This window comes from Ambystoma mexicanum, chromosome 5p, assembly GCF_040938575.1.
Source record: "Ambystoma mexicanum isolate Mex_15411 chromosome 5p, UKY_AmexF1_1, whole genome shotgun sequence".
Taxonomy (NCBI): domain Eukaryota; kingdom Metazoa; phylum Chordata; class Amphibia; order Caudata; family Ambystomatidae; genus Ambystoma; species Ambystoma mexicanum.
In genome coordinates, this window is record NC_090930.1 from 924791207 (window position 1) to 924810463 (window position 19257).

General features: G+C 44.4%; 1 protein-coding gene across 4 annotated transcripts in view; it reads left to right on the forward strand.

The window, feature by feature from the left end:
• Positions 1–19257, forward strand: part of SACM1L (SAC1 like phosphatidylinositide phosphatase) — a 1165903-nt gene that overhangs the window by 221407 nt on the left and 925239 nt on the right. For all 4 annotated transcript variants that reach the window (XM_069613352.1, XM_069613355.1, XM_069613353.1 and 1 more), the window contains exon 4: positions 7613–7740. In XM_069613352.1, the coding sequence (XP_069469453.1) occupies positions 7613–7740 (128 nt within the window). The remainder of the gene's footprint in view (positions 1–7612; positions 7741–19257) is intronic.

A 19257-nucleotide genomic window follows, 5' to 3' on the forward strand; every position in this document is an offset into this window, starting at 1 on the left:
CATGACCCCGCTAAGGGTAGCAGGTTTTAACAAAAGGGCAGAGGATTCAGTCTAGGAACCCTCTGCCCTTTTGTTTTCTAATGTTGGGGTTTTGTGCCATGGCCCCAGTTCCTCCCCCGCACCTAAAACTAACCTTAAACAGTTTGTAAAGAATATTCCTATCTCCATTTAATTTGAGGTGTGCACCCGCATTCATTCCTTCTACTAGCAGGTTTTAACAAACAGGCTCGACCCATGTGCCCTTGGTGCGGCAGGGGGGAGGCGGGTCTGATGCACGTGTTTTGGGAGTGCAGGAAGGTGCAGAATTTCAGGGCCAAAATAGAGCAAGACTGCAGAAAAGCAGAAGTAAGCCGATACGACTGGTCCCCGAAAGAGTGCCTTTTGGGCACATACCCTAGGTTGAGTAAAATTAAACATGTAGTAAAGTTCATGGACATGTTGTTGTGCATACTAGCCAAGCGAGCCATCGCAATGGCCTGGAAGTCGACCGCAGGCCCACAATATATGATGTGGCGCAAAGAGCTGGAGCGCTGGGCTGAAGTGGCGACTGTGGCCTAGGGCATGAGTATTTCCAGGGCAGAAGGGAGGGGAGGTTGTTACGCTTGAGGCATGGAAAGCACTAATAAGAGATGTTTCACCCATCTGACAACAAACCCCCCTGAAAATGTAAGCGCAATATATAATATATTTTGTGTTACAGATCACTGAGGGCGAATGAACCTACCTGACCTAACACCCCCATGGTGGGTAGAGCTGGTTTAAGATCCAATTCCTGCATAAAAGGAACTATCTATACTCCTGATTTGGTGACTGAAGACCGTTTTTTGTTTATTTGTTGTTGAGAATACCAGCACTGGACAAAATGATACTGTTTGTAAGATGCGACAGATTTTTGCTGGTTGTTTATTTAATAAATGCCAATAAAAACACGTAAAAGAAAAGAGGTCCTGCCGCATCTTACCACCCTTAGGGGCACCTTTGGGTAGTGGCCTCACCTCCGTAGCCTCATAGGGAAAGGCTCCCATCTGGGGAGAAGTGAGGATATCCAGAGAATCGTCATCCCTCCACCCCCCTGATATGATCGGACCTTCTCTTCCAGCATTGGTAGGAAATAAACAGGATCCAATTCTGGTCACCATTACATGGGATGTCCCAAGAGTATGGCAGAAAGGAGACTTTGGACTTAAAGGTATCATTGTTCCTGCAGTGAGTAATCTTTTAATTTCACCTAGGACCCAAATCTGCCGAAAGCGTTTTTTTTTGTTAAACTGTCTTTTCCGTATTGTTAGGTGGAATTTACTACCACATAATAAAGTTTTGTTGGTGCACCTTCCTTATCCTAGACAGAGCAATCCTACATCTTTCCTTAACTCATCTTTTTAGTGGTATCGTTAAGCAGCCAAAGCCAATACTTAGGTGGCGAGGAGGGTGGACGAGAATATGTAGAAGATCTGGCCATTTGGGAGATTCCACAGGAGTTGGCGTCTCGGGGTTCTGAAGGTTTGAATACTGAAACCTCTATGGCGAGTTTTGCGCTATCAGAATGAGGTGGCAGTTGATTGTGCCCATTTTGCACCATACCTTTACCAGTGAAAGAGGCATAAACGTGCATTGTGTTTGGCTGCCCCAAGGAAGTTGAAAAGCATCTCTTGAGCATACTTGCCCTTCCTTTTCCCTTTCAGGAGGCATACAGAGGACATTTCCTGATGTGGTGTTTTGCAAATAAAGTGAGAATTGGGGAGCCCCATGGACCAAAAATTAGAGTACGCACATCAGCCTAAGTGATTTTATCAGTTTAACCCGTCTGCCGAACTAAGACATTTGAATACCTGCCCCCCACCCCTCCTCACCCCTGCTCCTTGAACCAAGACATTTAAGACACATGATACCCCTCCCTCCCCGTCGTGTTTTCTAGTTTGTTTCTTGCTTTCTCTGTACTCTGTATTTTATTTTTGTCTCAGTGTAACTAGCACCTAGATACCCAAGGGTTCAGTGCGTTGCAACAAATGCAAAAATGAATAATAAATACATTTTCAATGCTTTCAGGTCTGCCTGTAAGCTTGTTTGTGCTAGGTGAGCAGTCTCTTCCCCCAATCAAGTATCTTGTTCATGTTAGGAGCAATATGCAAGACAAATGTATAGGTTGTGGGGAACATTCAATATCGTAAACCAGCAATTAAGCTTTCCTTGGCTCACTTATTAATAGATTTGATTAAGCAGTTGGGGACATCTCTAAGGTGGCAGGCAAGAAGATAGGGTAACAGAGTATTACGAAGACTAAAAGACTATTCACACAGAGGTATTCATTGTATGTTGTCTTGTTGAAGGGAAAGCAAGTTGTTGACAAAGGTTACAATTAAGTAATTTGATTTCAGAAATTCTCTGTGTGGTTCATTGCATTTTAGGGTCATGCTGCAAAGTCTGTGGTCAACTGGGATTTTAGGATACCATATTTGACAATTGTTACTAGGTGACCCTATACAGCTTGTTTTTCCTCAACCAGGATGCAGACGCATAGAGAATAATGAACGAGACAGATATTATTTGATTGGCTGAGTGTGATAGTGGTCCTGATGTTGCGCTATCCGCAAAGGGCAGTATACAACCAACTACTAAAGACTTTCTAGATTGGACTTGCCTTTGGTACCTTTCCAAAGGCAATTTGAGTAAATGGATTCTTACAGTTGGGCATCAGCGGCAGTATGTGAATGCCAGCTGTCAAGGTTTAGTTCCTTTCAGGGTGGGAGCTCAACCGTTGCATTTCCAGTGATTTAGCTACAGTTCTTAAAGCAAAGAGGACAGCCGTGAAGCCATCCCTCAAGTTTTGACGAAGAGAATTGTTGCTGGAGTTGTGGTATGGTGCAGCTAATGGTTTGTTGGGAGTACAGGTCGGGCACTGAAAGTCCAGCAGTGGTAGTTGACTGGAAGGGACTCATTTTGAGTCCTGAAGTTACATTTTGGATTTCTTCTGTTTCAGCTTGTTCGGCTCTTTGGGTAGCAACGCTAGGCTTCAGGCTGCCAGTGCTTTGTATCTGGTGCTTCTACCTCTTTGTGTCAAGTCAGCAACAATGTTGAACAGCAAGTCTTTCATTGGAGCAGGGTATCCTTGAGGGCTAAAAACCTGCCTGAGCCTGTTGTCTGAAAAGGGATCCCTGATTTTCTATTCCTTCTGGTTGGAAGAAATGTGTGCATGGGTGAGCTTTGTTGTCTGAACATTTCCTGGAAGAGTGTAAGTCCCAATAGAACTTTCCAAATTACTCATTTAATTGTCAGTTTTCCTTTTTGCTTAAACACTTGTTCTCATGTTCAAAATGGTAAGGGTGCAGATAATGGGATATATGGATGATTGGAGGCAGAAGGAGAGCTTTGGCTCCTGCTAAGAATGATTTTCAGAACTAGCCCTCTGGACAGATTCTGAGACTCCACACTGCTCTGGCGAACAGGTATATATACGAATATGTAGCCAAATGTTATCTGGGTAGTGTGACTAAACAGCAAAGCACACACTTGGGAATTGTGAGAGTGGTGAATGGTTCATTTAAGCAAATAAAAAGAACCAGGTATGTAACCATCAGTTAGAGAGTGAAGTTCTAAACCGCATACGAAACCTTAGAAAACAAGGTACTACAACTTAACAAGTCGTTCCCTAGCTAGAAAAGAGGGGGCATAGTGCTCTAGAGTCACAGGTCCCAAAGCATTTCTATTCAGAAGGCTTGAAGAAGTCTTAAGAGTCTAAGATTTGGCAAAGCCAACAGGCAATTTGTTAGTGTCTCAAAGTTGGCAAACAATTGAAAAGTTCTTAGACTCTCTCCCAATCCAGCAACTTCTGGTGAAAACTAGGGGTGGATCCTTGACCAGAACTCTACCGCTTAGTCAGGCAAGGACTCTAGTTTTCTGTTTATTGGACCTGATTCAAGGGATCTCCTGGAACATTCGTCTCATCACCTCACTGGGGATTCTTTTTGCCTGCATTCGAGCAGGCTCAGATCATGACATTTCCTGACCACCTTATTTGGATTTGCCTTCTTTTCTAGAGACTCTGGGATTATTACATTGCATTCAGGAAACAAGGAGTGACTTCTTGAACTAAGTGGCCCTTGGTCTGTTGGTTCCGCCCTCATGTGGTTGGGTCATGTCCCTCAAACATTTTCTCTGTTCCCATTTTTGGGAACGGTTTCCCTGGCCTATGGACTAAACCTCTCCTCGTGTTTGCCATCCATGCAGGCATGGAGTGCTGCTAATGATCTGTCTTAATGCCAGTAAAACTGAGATCCTTCTAATTGGTAACCCGTGCCCCATCACCCACCCCTACCTTCCTGCCCACACTCTGGCCCCCCCCTCCTTGGGCCCCCTCACCCTCTGAGGCAAAAAAACTGGGGGTCATCTTTGATTCCTCTCTCCTTCACAACTTACATTGCTGACCTTGCCAAGAAGGCTCACTTTCAGCTCTTTCTCCTCAAAGGCATTCTCCCTTTCCTCACCTTCCCCCAGTAACTCAATGTCTCTAGAGCTCTGGTTCTATCCAGGCCTGACTACTGTAACAGCCTCTCCCTTAATCTGCCTCTTTCCTCCCTTCGGCCTCTTCATATTATCCAGAATTGAACTGCGAGACTTATCCTTGACCTGAAGCCCATGGAGCGCATCTCTCCATCCCTAAAAGCTCTCCATTGGCTCCCAGTGAATGCAAGGATCACATTCAAGACCCTCTGCATCATACACCAGGCTTTCTGGGGCCTGGGACCGAACTACGTTCAATTTTCTCTCTAAATATCGCCCTGCTAGAGTCCTTCGGTCCTCCAGCTCTAACTCTCTGCAGGTCAGACGTTTCTCCAAGCAGAGAGTGGGGAGTAGATCTCTTTGGCAGGTGCCTCCCTCTGATATGGCCTCCCATCCCACTCAGACTTCAGCTGGATCTCCTTAAATTCTTGAAGCTTCTCAAGACCTTCCTTTTCTCTTCCTCCTTCCCTCTTCCCCCTTCCTTGCTAATGCCACTCCCCACCCTCGCTGATAACACTGGCTGCCAGGTCACTTCTGAGTCATACAGGGGCTAGGCCCTGGATCGACCAGTCTGCCTCAGCACCCTCTCCTACCAGTACTTGCCTGCAGGCACCTTTCCCTGATTAGACTGAGTCTGGTCCACCCCCCTCCTCGCACTACTTACCCTCTTCCAATCCACCATCGCACTTGCCCTCCAGGCCCCCCTTGCACTTAGCCAGTCCCTGGAGCCACTTCCCTCCTGCATCCGCCCTTACTGTTCCCTTACCTTCCCCTTCCCATCCCCCTCCAACCACTGCCTGCACTTCCTGTTTGCTGCACTTGCACGATCTGAACGACACAAGGCCTAGTAGGACCGTTTATTGTTTTGACCCTTCTGTTACCCTTCCCCCTTAATCTTGTGGCGTCTAGAAACACGTTCTTTTGTATATACGCCATACAAATGTTCAATAAAGAAATAAATCCCTATGATTTACAGGTGGGGGGACAGGTGGGATGTTTTGAGGACTTCCTGATAAAACATCCCTAATCCTCCTTTTTCCTTGCAGCTCTAGAGAGCCTTCAGGCATTTTCTGCCTTTCTGTCCTGTCCCACTCAGTGTATTTGTGTATTAATGGTGGGGTCGGGAGTAAGGACCCCACCCCATACCGAAACTCAATGTTATGACAGTTGGTTCCGTTGAAGGAAGTCCAGCGGTCGCTGGTGCAGATATCACTTTCGGCAATCAGATTTTGGGTCCGGCTAGTCAGCTGTTCCATGCTCAGATGGATTGGTTTTGGATATTGGACAGCTGGAACACCTCTTCTGGACTGAGGAATGGACCACCTCTCCTGCAATGCTTTCTGAGGACTTGCAGGACATGATGCATGTGGTGATCAGCTATGGCGACCCGAAGAAATTGCGTCAGTCGATCTTTGGGGCAGAAAAAAAAGATTGATCTTAAAAGGCCCCTTTTGGTGGTGTAGAGCTAAAACATCAGGGAAATGCTTATTGTTTTGTAAGTCGATGATCTGCAGAGTACCAAGGCTCAACTCTGGACGACCGATGCTGTAGGGTTATCCAGGAGGAAGCTGGTCAGCTCACAGGAAGGTTTAGGGACACTTTTTAAATGGCTTTCAAAGGCAGGATCCTCAAGAAATGGTTGAGACTGGTTGCTTGCACTGGTGCAAGGTTTGAAGCACTAATAAAGGCCTTCTGGAAATCTGCAAAAGAGCAGAGCTCGGCCGGGGCATTGAAAAAAGTGCTGCTGGCTGGCTTACAACAATGAGTTCTGGATCTCCAGAAAGATGCTACTCTTCTTAGACGTCTTGGCTCCAATAACAATCTGTTGAATGGCTGCGGGAGTCACCCTTTCATCTAGGATTCCAGGTGGTTGTCCTGAGCCCACAAACGGTAAGGATCTACACCACTCCAACCAGCAAGGGCTGTTCAATCCTGGTCATCCACTGGCCAAAACATAGGCCCAGCAACAATTTGGCATGGATGTGGACTGGGTCCAGACAGACCCAGACCTCACATCTGGCCACACACAATGGCTGCCACTTTGCCCAGGAAAGGGCTTTGCATATATGGCACATTGGGCTATTTGAGAGCAGGAAGAAGGCCAAACACAGGCATTTTACAGGATATGGTACTCTATTTGGCATTATGTGATAAAATGCGATAAAATGCAAAAGTGCACAAGACAAAAAAAAGAAAAACTGTAGAAAAGTATCCACTGCCATCAGTCCGCCTTGGATATATCAAGTCGGGAACCACAAAATTGTAAATAACAATGCTACAGGGACACAACACGTCTGTCACACTTTACTGTAAGGCAAGGTGTGCAGGAAAAATAAACAATTTTTTTATTTGGGGGAAAAGAGTTCTCCTGCACTGATAGCCATAGGCACTGATTTAGTATCCCCAAAACAGACGAGTTTAGCAAAGCCAGTGAAAAGACTTCAGTAGCCTCCAAATCCAAACCGGTTCAAAACAGCACCACACATTGGCTGTTCTATTGATGTCTATGGAGGGAAAGCGGCAAAAATATTTTTTTTTCCTTACCGCTCCCAATCGGAGGGTTGCATTTTGGAAAATGTTTGGCAGTCCACCAATCATTACGAGGCTGCCTCATCCTGTTCTCTGGATTCTTCGAAGGCTTTCTCAATTGTGAATTCAGAAAATGGGTCGCACCTGGTTTTGGCAACTGTAGCGGGCAGTAGCCATGATGATGATACAGGGCAAGATTTGTATCCCACTCACTCTATTGTTGGAACGTCTAGCCATTGTACTGAATTTACACAAAGGTTCCCTGTAGAGCTACTCCTGTTTACAATAGGACATATCGCAATAGGATCCAACCAAAGCTGACACCAGCCATTGTCAGCCAAGTGAGGATTCTTTCACTGTGAAATCACCATTTGGCCCTTCCTCTCTCCCAAAGACCCAATTTTGATTTTTCCCCATTCTGGGCAAGGCTTCCAATGAGTGTTTATCAGGAAGAGAGAGTAAACCACTCGTGGTGTGAGGGATCAGAAAGGCACTGAGGCTAGCATCAAACGGGTAGGATCGAACTTTCATTCTCCAGCTTGTTACTTTAGTGTGTACCTGATCAATGTTTTTTTATTTTTTCCAGGTATGTATCTTATTGTAATTACAAAGAAGAAGAAAATCGGAGACCTGTTCAATCATTCAATATGGAAAGCAACAGAGTTCGACATCCTCTCCTATAAAAGGACAATGCTGCATTTAACAGATAATCAGGTATGTGATTGGTATGTACGAAGGATTCTAACTCGCAAGCTGTCCTCATCCTACTTGATCTCTCCTCTGCCTTTGATATGGTCAACCACGCCATCCTCGTACAAAGGCTTCACGATACCCTTGGTATCTCGGAACGGGCACTGGAGTGGCTGACATCTTTCCTAACGGACATCCTGGGCACCTTCGCTTCTCCTACTTCCTTCTCCACCTGTGGTGTCGCCCAGGGTTCTATACTCTCACCTTGGCTCTTTAACATCTATCTTGCTCAGATGGAACTCCTCATTTCCTCCTCCTCCCCCAGCTTCCAGTGTTATGCAGATGCCATGCAACTCGTTTTCAGACTTCCTGTGGACACTCTCGCACCTTCCTTCACCCCTGACTGTCTAGCTGCTATCCAGGCCTGGTGCACTGCCAACAATATCTGGCAGCAAAACAGAGATCTTTCCCATTGGGACCCTTGCTCCTTCCTTCTTCCCATCTGGTCCTCCTCCATGGGCGTCCCCCTACTCCTTCTGAAGCCAGAAACCTTGGCGTCCTCTTGCAGACCTCTCTCTCCTTCCCCCCTCACACTCAGGTTATTGCTAAGAAGCCCCACTTTCAACTCTTCCTTCTCAAAGGAATTCTCCCTTTTCTCACTTCCCCCTGAAGCTCAATGTCTCCCGAGCCCTGGTTCTCTAAAGGCTTAACTATTGCAATAGCCTCCTCCTTAATCTACTTTCTTCCACTCTGCGACCCCTTCAACTAACCCAGAATAGAGCAGCAACACTTATCCTTGGTCTTAAACCCAGGGACAGCACCTCTCCTGCCCTAAAACGTCTTCACTGGCTCCTGGTTGTTGCACGGATTAAATCCAAATCCCTCTGCATCATGCTCAAGGCAGTCTGGGGCCGGGGACCAGACTATATGCAACTCTTACTAAATACTCTACTTCTAGACCTCTACGTTCCTCTGGCACAAACTCCTTGTGTGTAAAGCGTTATGCTAAACGGAGAGCAGGGCGTTGTTTACTTTCCTCAGCTGGAGCCCTACTGTGGAACAGCCTCCCCCTCCCTCTGCGTCTTGAGCAGGACCGTCTCAAATTCCGAAAGCACCTCAACTTTCCTCTTCGCTTACTCCTTACCTTCTTCTCTACCATGCTAAGCTCTCAGTTGCTGTGATTGGTGTCTTGGACCTCCATGCATCTCCTGGGCCCTTGACCGCCCACACTAATCTCCCCAGCTTCTGCCTACCTTCAGCACTTGCCTTGGCACACCCTCCGCCCTGGAGACTTGCACTTCCACCCATGGCGGCTCTAGGCCTGGTAGCACTTATCTTAACCTGCACTTCATCTGTGTCTCAAGCACAGGCACCCCAGTACCTACCCCACTTCCCTCTTCCTTGCTGCACTTGCACGTGCTGAATACTTACAAGTCATAGTAGGTTCATACTCGTCCCCCTAACCCACATGCCCCCACTGTATTTACATTTTGTGTATTCTCTGTTTGTATGTACTTCAATCCCATGTCCCCTCCCTTTTGCCTGTGGGTGCTTTGAAACAGAGTGTATTTGCTGTATAGGTGCCTAAAAAGCGAACAATACATAAAATAACAGAACACCCTCCTTTTCTAGCATAAGCTTGAATTCCATTAAACCGGTGAGTGATTATGACCGACTGTCAGTGCGCTCTAGTTGGGCGTTCAGCGCAACTAGAACCTCGAGGCTCTACTCTGGACCTCAAAAATATGCACAGGTAATGACAGGCTGGTGCTAGTTGGTTGCGCTTCCCTCGGTTATGAATAAGTTAGTCGTATGAGTAGTCAACACAGGGCTGGATTTATCATAGTACACTTTGCAAGAAGATTCAGCCAACACGTGTTTCGACACTTGGTCTTTCTCAAGGAAGTGGTAACCACTTTTACTAGCCCTTTTAATCCTAGGCAATGGTCAGACTGGGCTTGTATATGGCTTAATGTAGTGCGTTCAGTTCTTCTTTAGTAGCTCTTGAAATTGAGGTGTTCATATAATGCAGTAGTGCTTGTTCTCATTGACTGTTGATGCTCTGTTATATATTCCTATTGGGAAGGGTGTCCTGTCTGGAGTCATTCCTGGCGTCCCGCGTGTGAACCAGGCATGACTAAACTGCCTTGAGAAAGACCAAGTGTCGAAACACGTGTTGGCTGAATCTTCTTGCAATGTGTACTATAAAAAAAAAATCCAGTCCTGTGTTGACTACTCATACGACTAACATATTCATAACCGAGGGAAGCGCGACCAACTAGCACCAACCTGTCATTACTTGAATTCAATTAATTCTTATTAGCAAGTTTTTAGCAGTTTGAGTTTAGTTAAATGTATTTTGCTTATTGATATTTATTTCTCTGCAGATTCTTTTATCTTTGAAAATGTCATGGCCGCTAGGCTGTGACCTTGGATCTTTTTTTCAATTGCGATCTCTATGCCGCTTCCCCGGTAGCCCAATGCATTTAAGTTGCGGACCACACAGTGCACCGGGTTTCCGGTCTAGTGGCATGGACACTGCCAGAGGTGGCAGCAGAGGCCGTGGAAGGTAAATAGTTGATGCGTTGGGAGTGCAGTGGTGCTTATGCGCAGCATGCAGAGGATGAGACACCGCTAAAATGGAAAGGGGGAGGAGGAGCCATACATTCGAGCAAGGGCTGCCTTTGACGATGTCTGTCGTTTGTATGCAGTCTACAGTTTTTCAAATGCTCACGGAGCCAAAGGATGACACTTCTATCCCAAGGCACCTTACAACACAAGTCAGAAGTGATGGAACCCCTAGGGTATAAATGCTGCTGCTGGCATGACACCAAAAGTTATTTTCCAATTTAAAAGGTTTAGGACACCAGGATGACATGCCTTTGTCTAAAGATGCAATGTACCCCAAAAGGTGTATAAGAATCTGGAGATGCAGATGTGGATATGTTCCTTGGGCTTAGAGGATGAATCAGAGTGTAGTCCTTTTACAGTGCTGGTGTCAAATAACCTTCCAAAAAATAATCATCTTGGCAAGAGGTAAATCTAGATCTTCTAAACATGCGTACTCTGGATACAAGAGAAGGTTCAAGTCTTCAGAAAATGCGCTGAATACCTTTTTGTGAAAAAAATTCTAACCGTTTGTTATGTTAACTGATTTCATGAAGCCCTCGTTCGCCTGAAGGCACCTTGGTGCTAGAAGCACATAGAACGGCTAACCCCTAACCTGCCCTAAAAAAGAAGTGTCTTCAGAAGGCGTTTGAATTCCAGATGTGTGGTACGCCTGAGGGCAAGGTGGGAGTGCATATTACAGCCTGCCAGCTGCAATTGAGAATGCTCCGCCCCCCACCCTAGCAAGGCATAACACTGGTACCAGGACTAAGCAAGCACTGCCAGAACAGAGAGCTTGACCTGGAAGGTAGGTAGAGAACCTATTACAGTGAGTGTCTGCCCCCTGATAGTAATAAGCCCGGTGGACTAGGCAGAGAGCTTTGAACTCAACTCGTCTGGCCACTGGAGAGAGCGCAGAACCGGTGTAATATGGGTGCCACATGGTGAGTTGGTAGCCATTTGGGCTGCCAGATTTTGCAGCACCTGCAACCGATGGATGAGCCTTACAGGTTGAGCCAGGAACAGGGCATTACTGTAGTCTATTTGGCTTAAGACTAGTGAGGCTAGTACCAGAGGTCGCAGATGGCTAGGTAAGAATGGTAAAACCTTGCGCAATATCCTGAGGTGGACGTGGCCAGCCTTACAGACAACACCAACTTGAGAGGCCATTGAAAGAGTTGAAGATGGAACAACCCTTAAGTTCTTAACGACTGTCACTGGCATAGTAAAGTCACTGAGTGCAGCAGGCCAGACAGTCAGGGTCTAGAGAGTAGGATTGGGAAGAGACTCCACCACCACTCAACTTCAGCCAATTGCTGTTCATCCACTCCCCCAACCCCCATGGCAGTCAGGCACTGACACAGGCGTGACGACACCTCCACCTGGTGAGGTCTAAACAAATCAGTTTTTGGGTGTCATCATAGGAATAGCACCGGAAGTTGAAGGAGCGGACAAGACAAACAAGAAGCTGAATGGATATGTTAAAAACATAAAACCTGGATTGATGTAGAGGATCTGGAGTGAGGCACGTTAATGCATTTGGTCCTGTTGCATGGTAAGGGGTTGTTTGGCAGAGAAATGGCTTCCATGTTTCATGAATGGAGACATCAGCTAGTACAAACCCCCTGTGATAAAAGGACTACTGCCCTGCAGGAGTCCATGGATTAGCAGAGGTTTTTTAAACTCCTACTTCTCCCCACCCTAATACTAGAACAGCAGTGATCTCAAACATAAAATAGAACGAGCACATCATCAATGGTACACCACCTTCGCCTCGTAAGGTAGCATGGGTTGAGGGCAGGGTGTGCTCTTTAAGAAGGTGTAAGTCAGTATGGAAGCTTCCTAGCAATAATATAGCAAGTACCAAAATAAAAGAAATGTCCAATCAAGTTTCCATGGAAATAAGACATTAATTAAACTAAAAGGTCGGACAAACTATTAAAAATGATAACGCACCCCTTAATGAGATGCACAGGGAATGCAGACTTCGGTAGAAAGGGGCACGCTGGGTATTGAACAGAGGTCTGGAGGTGAGCAGTCTTGTAGAAAGGTCAAACAAGTTCAAAAATAATGTCTTTAAGGCATAAAGTGGTGTTTTAAGTGTTATTATGGCTCAGAACAAAGATGGTGAGGGGCACTTCTAAATACCTTAATTATCTTTCAGAGTCTCGCCAGTGTCGAGCTGGGATTATGGGTGCCTTCCTGTGCTACGAGTCTGGTTCGAGTTGGCAATCTGGATTGATGGGATGTACCAACGTGGTTGTATTGAGCAAGTGGCAATGGCTTGAAGAAGCTTGGGGCAGGCAATGTTCGAGTTGACGTAGCTGAAAGGCTTTATGGGTTCTTGAGGCAAGCAAAGTGCAGATTCAGCTTCAGCAGTGAGCTGGCGTGACTGGATCCAGCAAAGTGGTGTGGTTAGGGATGTGGCAATGGCTGGCTCGTGGCTCAGAGAAGCGTGGAGCAAGCAACAATGTTCAGATTTAGCGTAAATTGGTATGATATACACTGTTGGACCGTATGAGAAGACTCCCAATTTTGTGCTTCTCATGATTTCTCCCTCTTGAGTATTTGACTAGTGAGTGGCTGCCAAAATCCTACCCCCTTTCGAAGGCACCAGCCTTATTATAAATCTCCTGATTTATGTGCAGGATCTTAATTTGAACAGGCATAGAATTTAGGACGATCCAGTAATGCCAGGTTTGCCTTAAATGAGACTGCCAGTGGCCCTACCACTGTATGTGCCTTTCATACTCGATAGCGTGTCAGGAAATTTCGCACAGTGGTTTCATCCTGCTGCATAGGTCAATGTTGAAACTCTTGCTTGCAATCCTGTTGATAGCTCAGTGAGTTGATGTGTCTGCAGAAGAGATCTGTTATTTAAATGCAGAGCGCATAACAGGTTTGAATTGTAGCAGAGCTGACCGACCTATCTTTCCACTTATCAGAACTGCTAAATGTTCAACGTTTCACAACATGCACATCTCATCAGGGCTGCTATACTTCTAATGGTATACACTGCAGGCAACACCTCTCTATGGAAGCAAGTCGAGTAACTGCTGAAACAAATGTCTAGCCTAACTCTCAAAATGCATGTTTAGCTTTTTTAACATTTAATATTGCGTTAGTAAAAGCCAGATAAAAGAACACAAGAGCAAGGCCAACTCTAAGGGAAATAAGGCAACAATGGAGGTTGGCGCAGGACAGAGAGAGCAACAGAGAACACAATGGGTGTACCAGAGCAGGAGGAAGAGCAAGAACTGGAAGGAAAAGACCAAGGAGCTACGGAAGGTGTAGCTAGAAAAGTTAAAGTAAGGAAACACAGGTAAATAACAATTAAAGAGAGACACAAAAACATGTGAGTAGTAGAAGCAGTGCAAAAGAAAAATTGAGAGGCAGGACTATAAGGAAACAGATCTATGGCAGGTGGGAGAGAAGGGAAAATTGGAAAAAAGTGAGACACTAGAAAGGAAGACGGATAATCTAAGACAGTTCAAGAAAGATCATCAACAGAGTGCAACAGAGAAAATGAGAGAGGAGAGCAAGCTAGAGTAATGATATGAGAGAAAGAGGGCAAACGGGAGAGACGGGAGTTACAGCAATGGAGACATGAAGGCAGATGAGAAAAACATCAATAATGGGGACACAGAGAAAGAAGGCGCATAGTGACAGAGCTGCAGAACAGGTGGAATATCAATACTTGGAAGTGGGAGGCAGAGCAACTGAGAGTGAGAGAGACTCACTTACAGCTGGTAGAGGAATTCATGAATATGTAACATACCCAGCTATTAGCTGTATCTGTAGCAGTTCTTAAGAGTTCATGTGTCCACGTATCATAACGTTGCAGATGGGTAGCATGCACCCAGAAATTGTTCTGTAGCAGATAGTTTTCCACTAATGTAACACATGACCTGAATCCAAAGAATTTTGATATACAACTGTTTTGTTTCTAAATGGTTTGGAAAACCGTTTTAACTTTATACATGTATTGGAAGGAGGTTGGGGATTTTACTTCCTTGAGACAGAGAAAATCCATTTATACTCTTGAATTTTGATTTACTCTCCAACTCAAACAATACTCCCACCTCCTCAAAATCCTATCTGGAGCACTGATTTCTACCATTGAAAATCATGTGTCTTTGCTAGAAGGCCCTTCAAAGATTAGAGCATTAGATGGGTTTGAGCATTATATGTTTATAACATTGATGACTGGAACTATTTTTATTAGCTGGCCGGGCATTGAGGATCCTTATTATGATCCACATACAAAGGTGCTTCTGGCTTTGCTTGATGCAGGTAGTGTGGGCACTGGTGATGCCAGATACATTATACATTAAGTATTACAGAGAGATTACTAATGCACTGCAGACAGATTTACAGCGGGTCACACATTTTTGATTTTTACAGGTGCATTTAAGAGTTTCCAACTTGGTTATTGCGCTCACAAAATGAGTATGCTATGTGCCCAAACATTGAGAAATTTCAATTGGAAGGTGCAAAATTTAGCATTTATCCCTTCAGGCACACATTTTAATTGGGCTTAAGAACTAGGCAATAACAATTGTGCATATAGGTGCCCCCACATATACCATTGTCCACATGATGCACATGTTATTTAAATTAAATAGCTCACTCTTAACGCATCTGTTTTTGTCATCCGAACATGAGGACACCAGCCTTTGTCTTAGTTGAATAATACAATCATGGTTTGGTATAACTGTTCAAGCAATACTCCTCCCACGTCTAAGCACTTTAATAATAGCTGCTGTTACCCAGTTTTAAGCGTGCTCAATTTACCTACCTGGGATTCAGCCCTGCTGGGATAAATAAAAGTGAAGGCTTGCTCCATGTCACTGGTGAGCGCTTAACCGGTGAGCTATCCACCCGTTGGTAGTAATAGATGTGTACTGTATCCGTTTTTATTTAAGCTTATTTGATAAAAACTGTGCACTTTTCTGTACCATTCTTTTTGCCACAACTTGCACAAGCACCATTTGCCAGCGGTTGTCATCTTATGGCTATGATGGCAGTGTATGGATCTCTTGACGCCACAAAATCCAAAACTGTTGGCTTTGCCAATGCTCGTTTAACTTAGCTGGGATTTCTGGGGCTAAGCAAATCATATTGTTTGCCTGTTGAACCAGTATGCTAGCAAAAATAACACTGAGCCTCTCTGAGTTGAGTGAGCAGTTCAGACTCTTTATCGGTTGCCAATCTGTCTAGTGAGAATGCCCACCCTTTTGAAAATGGGTACAGTTTTTGTTAGTGGCTTTAGTTAAGTCAGCAGATGCCCACTCAAGATTGGGTCACCATCTGCTAATGCGCTGATTGGCAACCTTGAGTGGGTTTTCAATCAGTAGTTCATCAAGACCTGCACCTTTTCCTCATCCTTTATCTGTGAATTTACAGCACGTTTATGTTCGGGTCTTTCACCGACTTGACAAGTAGATTTATGGACACCCTTTCTAAATCTTTTGGTATTTGCTCTTTAGTAAAAAATATTTTAAGTTATGCACGTACACTGTGTAGCAAATTGCTTTATCAACAAAAAATGAACTGTTGAGAATTCTACAGTCTCTATATTGAACAATTCTAAAGCCTACAAGCCGAGCTGTGCATCTCATCTTTGCTGACCTGCCTCTGCTGTCAGTTTAGTAGTTGAGGCCTGCCACATGTTGGTATAAGGTCACAAGGCATGCAGAATCACAGTATTCATACCTAAAATACAAACTCTCCTTTGCTATCTCAGAAAGATACATAGTGAAGTATTTCACTTAGAAAAACATCCCACTTTCTAGCCGGCTTCTAATTATTGTGCACTGGTTCAGATTTACAAGCTTATAAAGTTCAGACAGCATTTTCTTTCCAATATTTTCATCATTTGGTTGATAGATACTTGTAGCTTCTGATGCCTTGTCAAAGTGTTTCCCTCTGGCATGAACCCTCATAGTAGATTCTAACTTGAGGATGCGGCTAACATGTTTCCATATGCAGATAGTTATAACTCTACAAACATTCTAGTTTTATGTGCAACATCTTTGCGTGCTTGTGTGTGTATGCATTGTGAAGGCATCATGAAGGACACAGACAACAGATTCCAAATTCGAACAATTAATTTGTAGTAACTTAAATGTCAATCATGATGGAAAAAGGCCTAACCTGCCCTATACTAAGGTGGGATTTCCCAAACTAAATAAAACTAAGAGCCTGAGTCAGAGAGTTCAACTTGGAATCTGTCTGCGTCCAAAACCTATGCTTGCCCTCACAACTAGAACCATACAACGTGTAGGGATGTCGGCAATCAACAGAAAACATTGTTCAACACAAAGTCCTGATCTTCTTCCAGCTCACAGCTTCCTTTCAGCTCCCTTCTACAGGTATAAAACAGATCAACGAAGTAGAGTCTCAAAATTCCCTTATTTAGACTTGGAATGCAAAGAAGTCTTAGTTCTCGGGGTTCCCTTCACCAAGTTCCAAAACACAATTCCAAAGAAACACAAAATGTCTTTATCTTACACAGTTTGGTTAATGTTGTTTTCAAATGCACAGCTCAAATGATTTTGTAGTTTTCCCACAGGTTGAAATTTTGTGCATCAGCCTGCAGTGTCCTTTGTCTGCCTGTTCTTGTCACCTTTTGGTTTCAAAGTTCTGGGTTCTGTTTAGCAACAAAGTCTTAATTCAATTTGGTGTTCAATAATTAAACCTCTGGCTAAAGGTTTGCTTTCCCTTTTATATAGAGTTCAATAAATGTTCATTTCACTTTAAATATATAATTTATTGTGCACAGACCTTCGAAAATGTGCTTATCACACATAACCACTCTGATGCTAGGTATTCCCTTTTTAAAACATTTTTTTTACGACAACTTTATTTATTGATGGTCTCGACAGATACAACCTGACATCTGAACACTTTATCGCATGACTACATTTCGAACATCGTAGCTTAATCACTTTCGCATACACATTACAGTTTAAGGAGAAACATCATCTGAAATCATTTCACACAATTACATCTTGAACGGGGCCGAAATGTCCTTGGGGCAACTGGTCCTGGGAAGTGTCAAAACATACCGTTCCTCACATTCATTAACAAATGCCAATTCCTTGAGGAAATGTTCTATCTGCGGTGGAGCGGGGCTTTTCCAGCTTTGCAATATGCATTTTTTTCAGCTATTATGCAAGAGATATTACAAAGTCTCCTGGTGATCTCCGAGCTCTTAACAATGTCCCCAAACAGGTACTTTTGTGGGGTCAGGGAGGCTGGTATTTGTTATCTCCTCTATAATGTCTGCCACACCTCTCCAGAACCCAGCCACCACCGGACACTCCCAGTACATATAGAATGTTCCTGCCTGTGGCATTCCACACCTCGGGCATTCACCCGTACAGTTAACTGCAAATTTGGCCATCTTTGCCGTTGTATAATGCAGTCTGTTCAGGACCTTGAACTGTATCAAGCGAAGGCCAGCATTGAGGGATACAATTTTCATAAGTTCACAATATTTTAACCACTTCTCATCGGTAATTGTCATGCCCATTTCCCCTTCCCATTTGCCTTTAATATCGTTCATTGAGGGTGTGCGTCTCTGCGCAAGTGCATATAGTCTAGAAATTCCAATGCCTCTACCAGATGTTGCCACTTGTAAGCATGCATGTGAGGGGGGGTCATCGAATGCAGATCTCATGCGTTAGTATTGGAGTATTGGAGTGCCCCGAACGGTCCTCTCCCAATTGAGTTTTTGAAGTCCTCTAGGATCACGTACTTTCCATTGGGGAACAAATCGTGCATCTTCATTTCTTTATTTGGATCCCATATCTTCTGGAGAGTTTCATCAAATTAAGGGGAAATGCTTGGGAAGTTCCATAAAGGGACATCAAGGTCGTATGGCATCTCTATCTGCAGTCTCTTATAGATCGCTGCCCAGGCTCGGACCATTACACTAACATGGTCACATTGGCAAGTATCTTTATGATGTAGGCTAAACCGGGTGGGGCAGAGGTCAACCGGAGAGGCAGCATAGTGCTCTATCCATATGTGGGGTGCAGGGTCTACAGGGTCGTACCAGTGCTTGACAAATTGTGCCTGTGCAACCAGATAATCTAGTTCAAAATCCAGTGGAGCAATGCTCCCCGAACTATATGGCTCGACCATTTTTTCACATTTCATTCTAGCTGTTTTCCCATTCCAGATAAACATTGTAACCATGGAGCTGAGTTTCTCGAAAAAAGTTCTACTCTGCCATATGGGTATGTTCCCGAAGAGAGCGAGCAATTTGGGGATTATCACCATTTTCAGGATTGCGATCCACTGTGAGAAATCACACTGGGGGGAAACCATATGCATGTTCTGAATGTGATGAGGCTTTCAAGCAAAATAATCAACTTGTGCTACATTTAAGAAATCACACTGATGAGAAACCAGAATGCAATGTCTTTCAAGCAATAAGGTGAACTAGGGCTGACCCACAGAAATCACACTTGCATGTTATCAATGTGATAAAGCTTACAAGCGTAATGAGAAACCTGTGATACATCAGAGAAATTACACTATGGGTTTGCAGCGAAGCCTGACCTATTCCTATATCACAAAAAAAATTAACTGCCACATCAGTTAAGAGCTGACCTCCCCTACTCGTTCTTCAGAAAGAATCTCATCACCCACCTCAATCTGACTGAGAACTAGCTCCCTAGGATACTCGGATACACTAATACGACTGACGGCTAGACTGTAAATTCTGTAAATTATGTTCATCTATGTACCTAAATGTAATTAACCCGGGCCACCTGTAATATTTATTGGCATACTGTATATTGTATTATTTCTTAGGTATTGTGGTTACTCGCATATTGTCTGTACATTATGTAACTTGTTAGCTTCGCATATCCTTCTGCGCCCTGCTACTCCCATGTCTGGGGCGCATTATAAATTCAATAA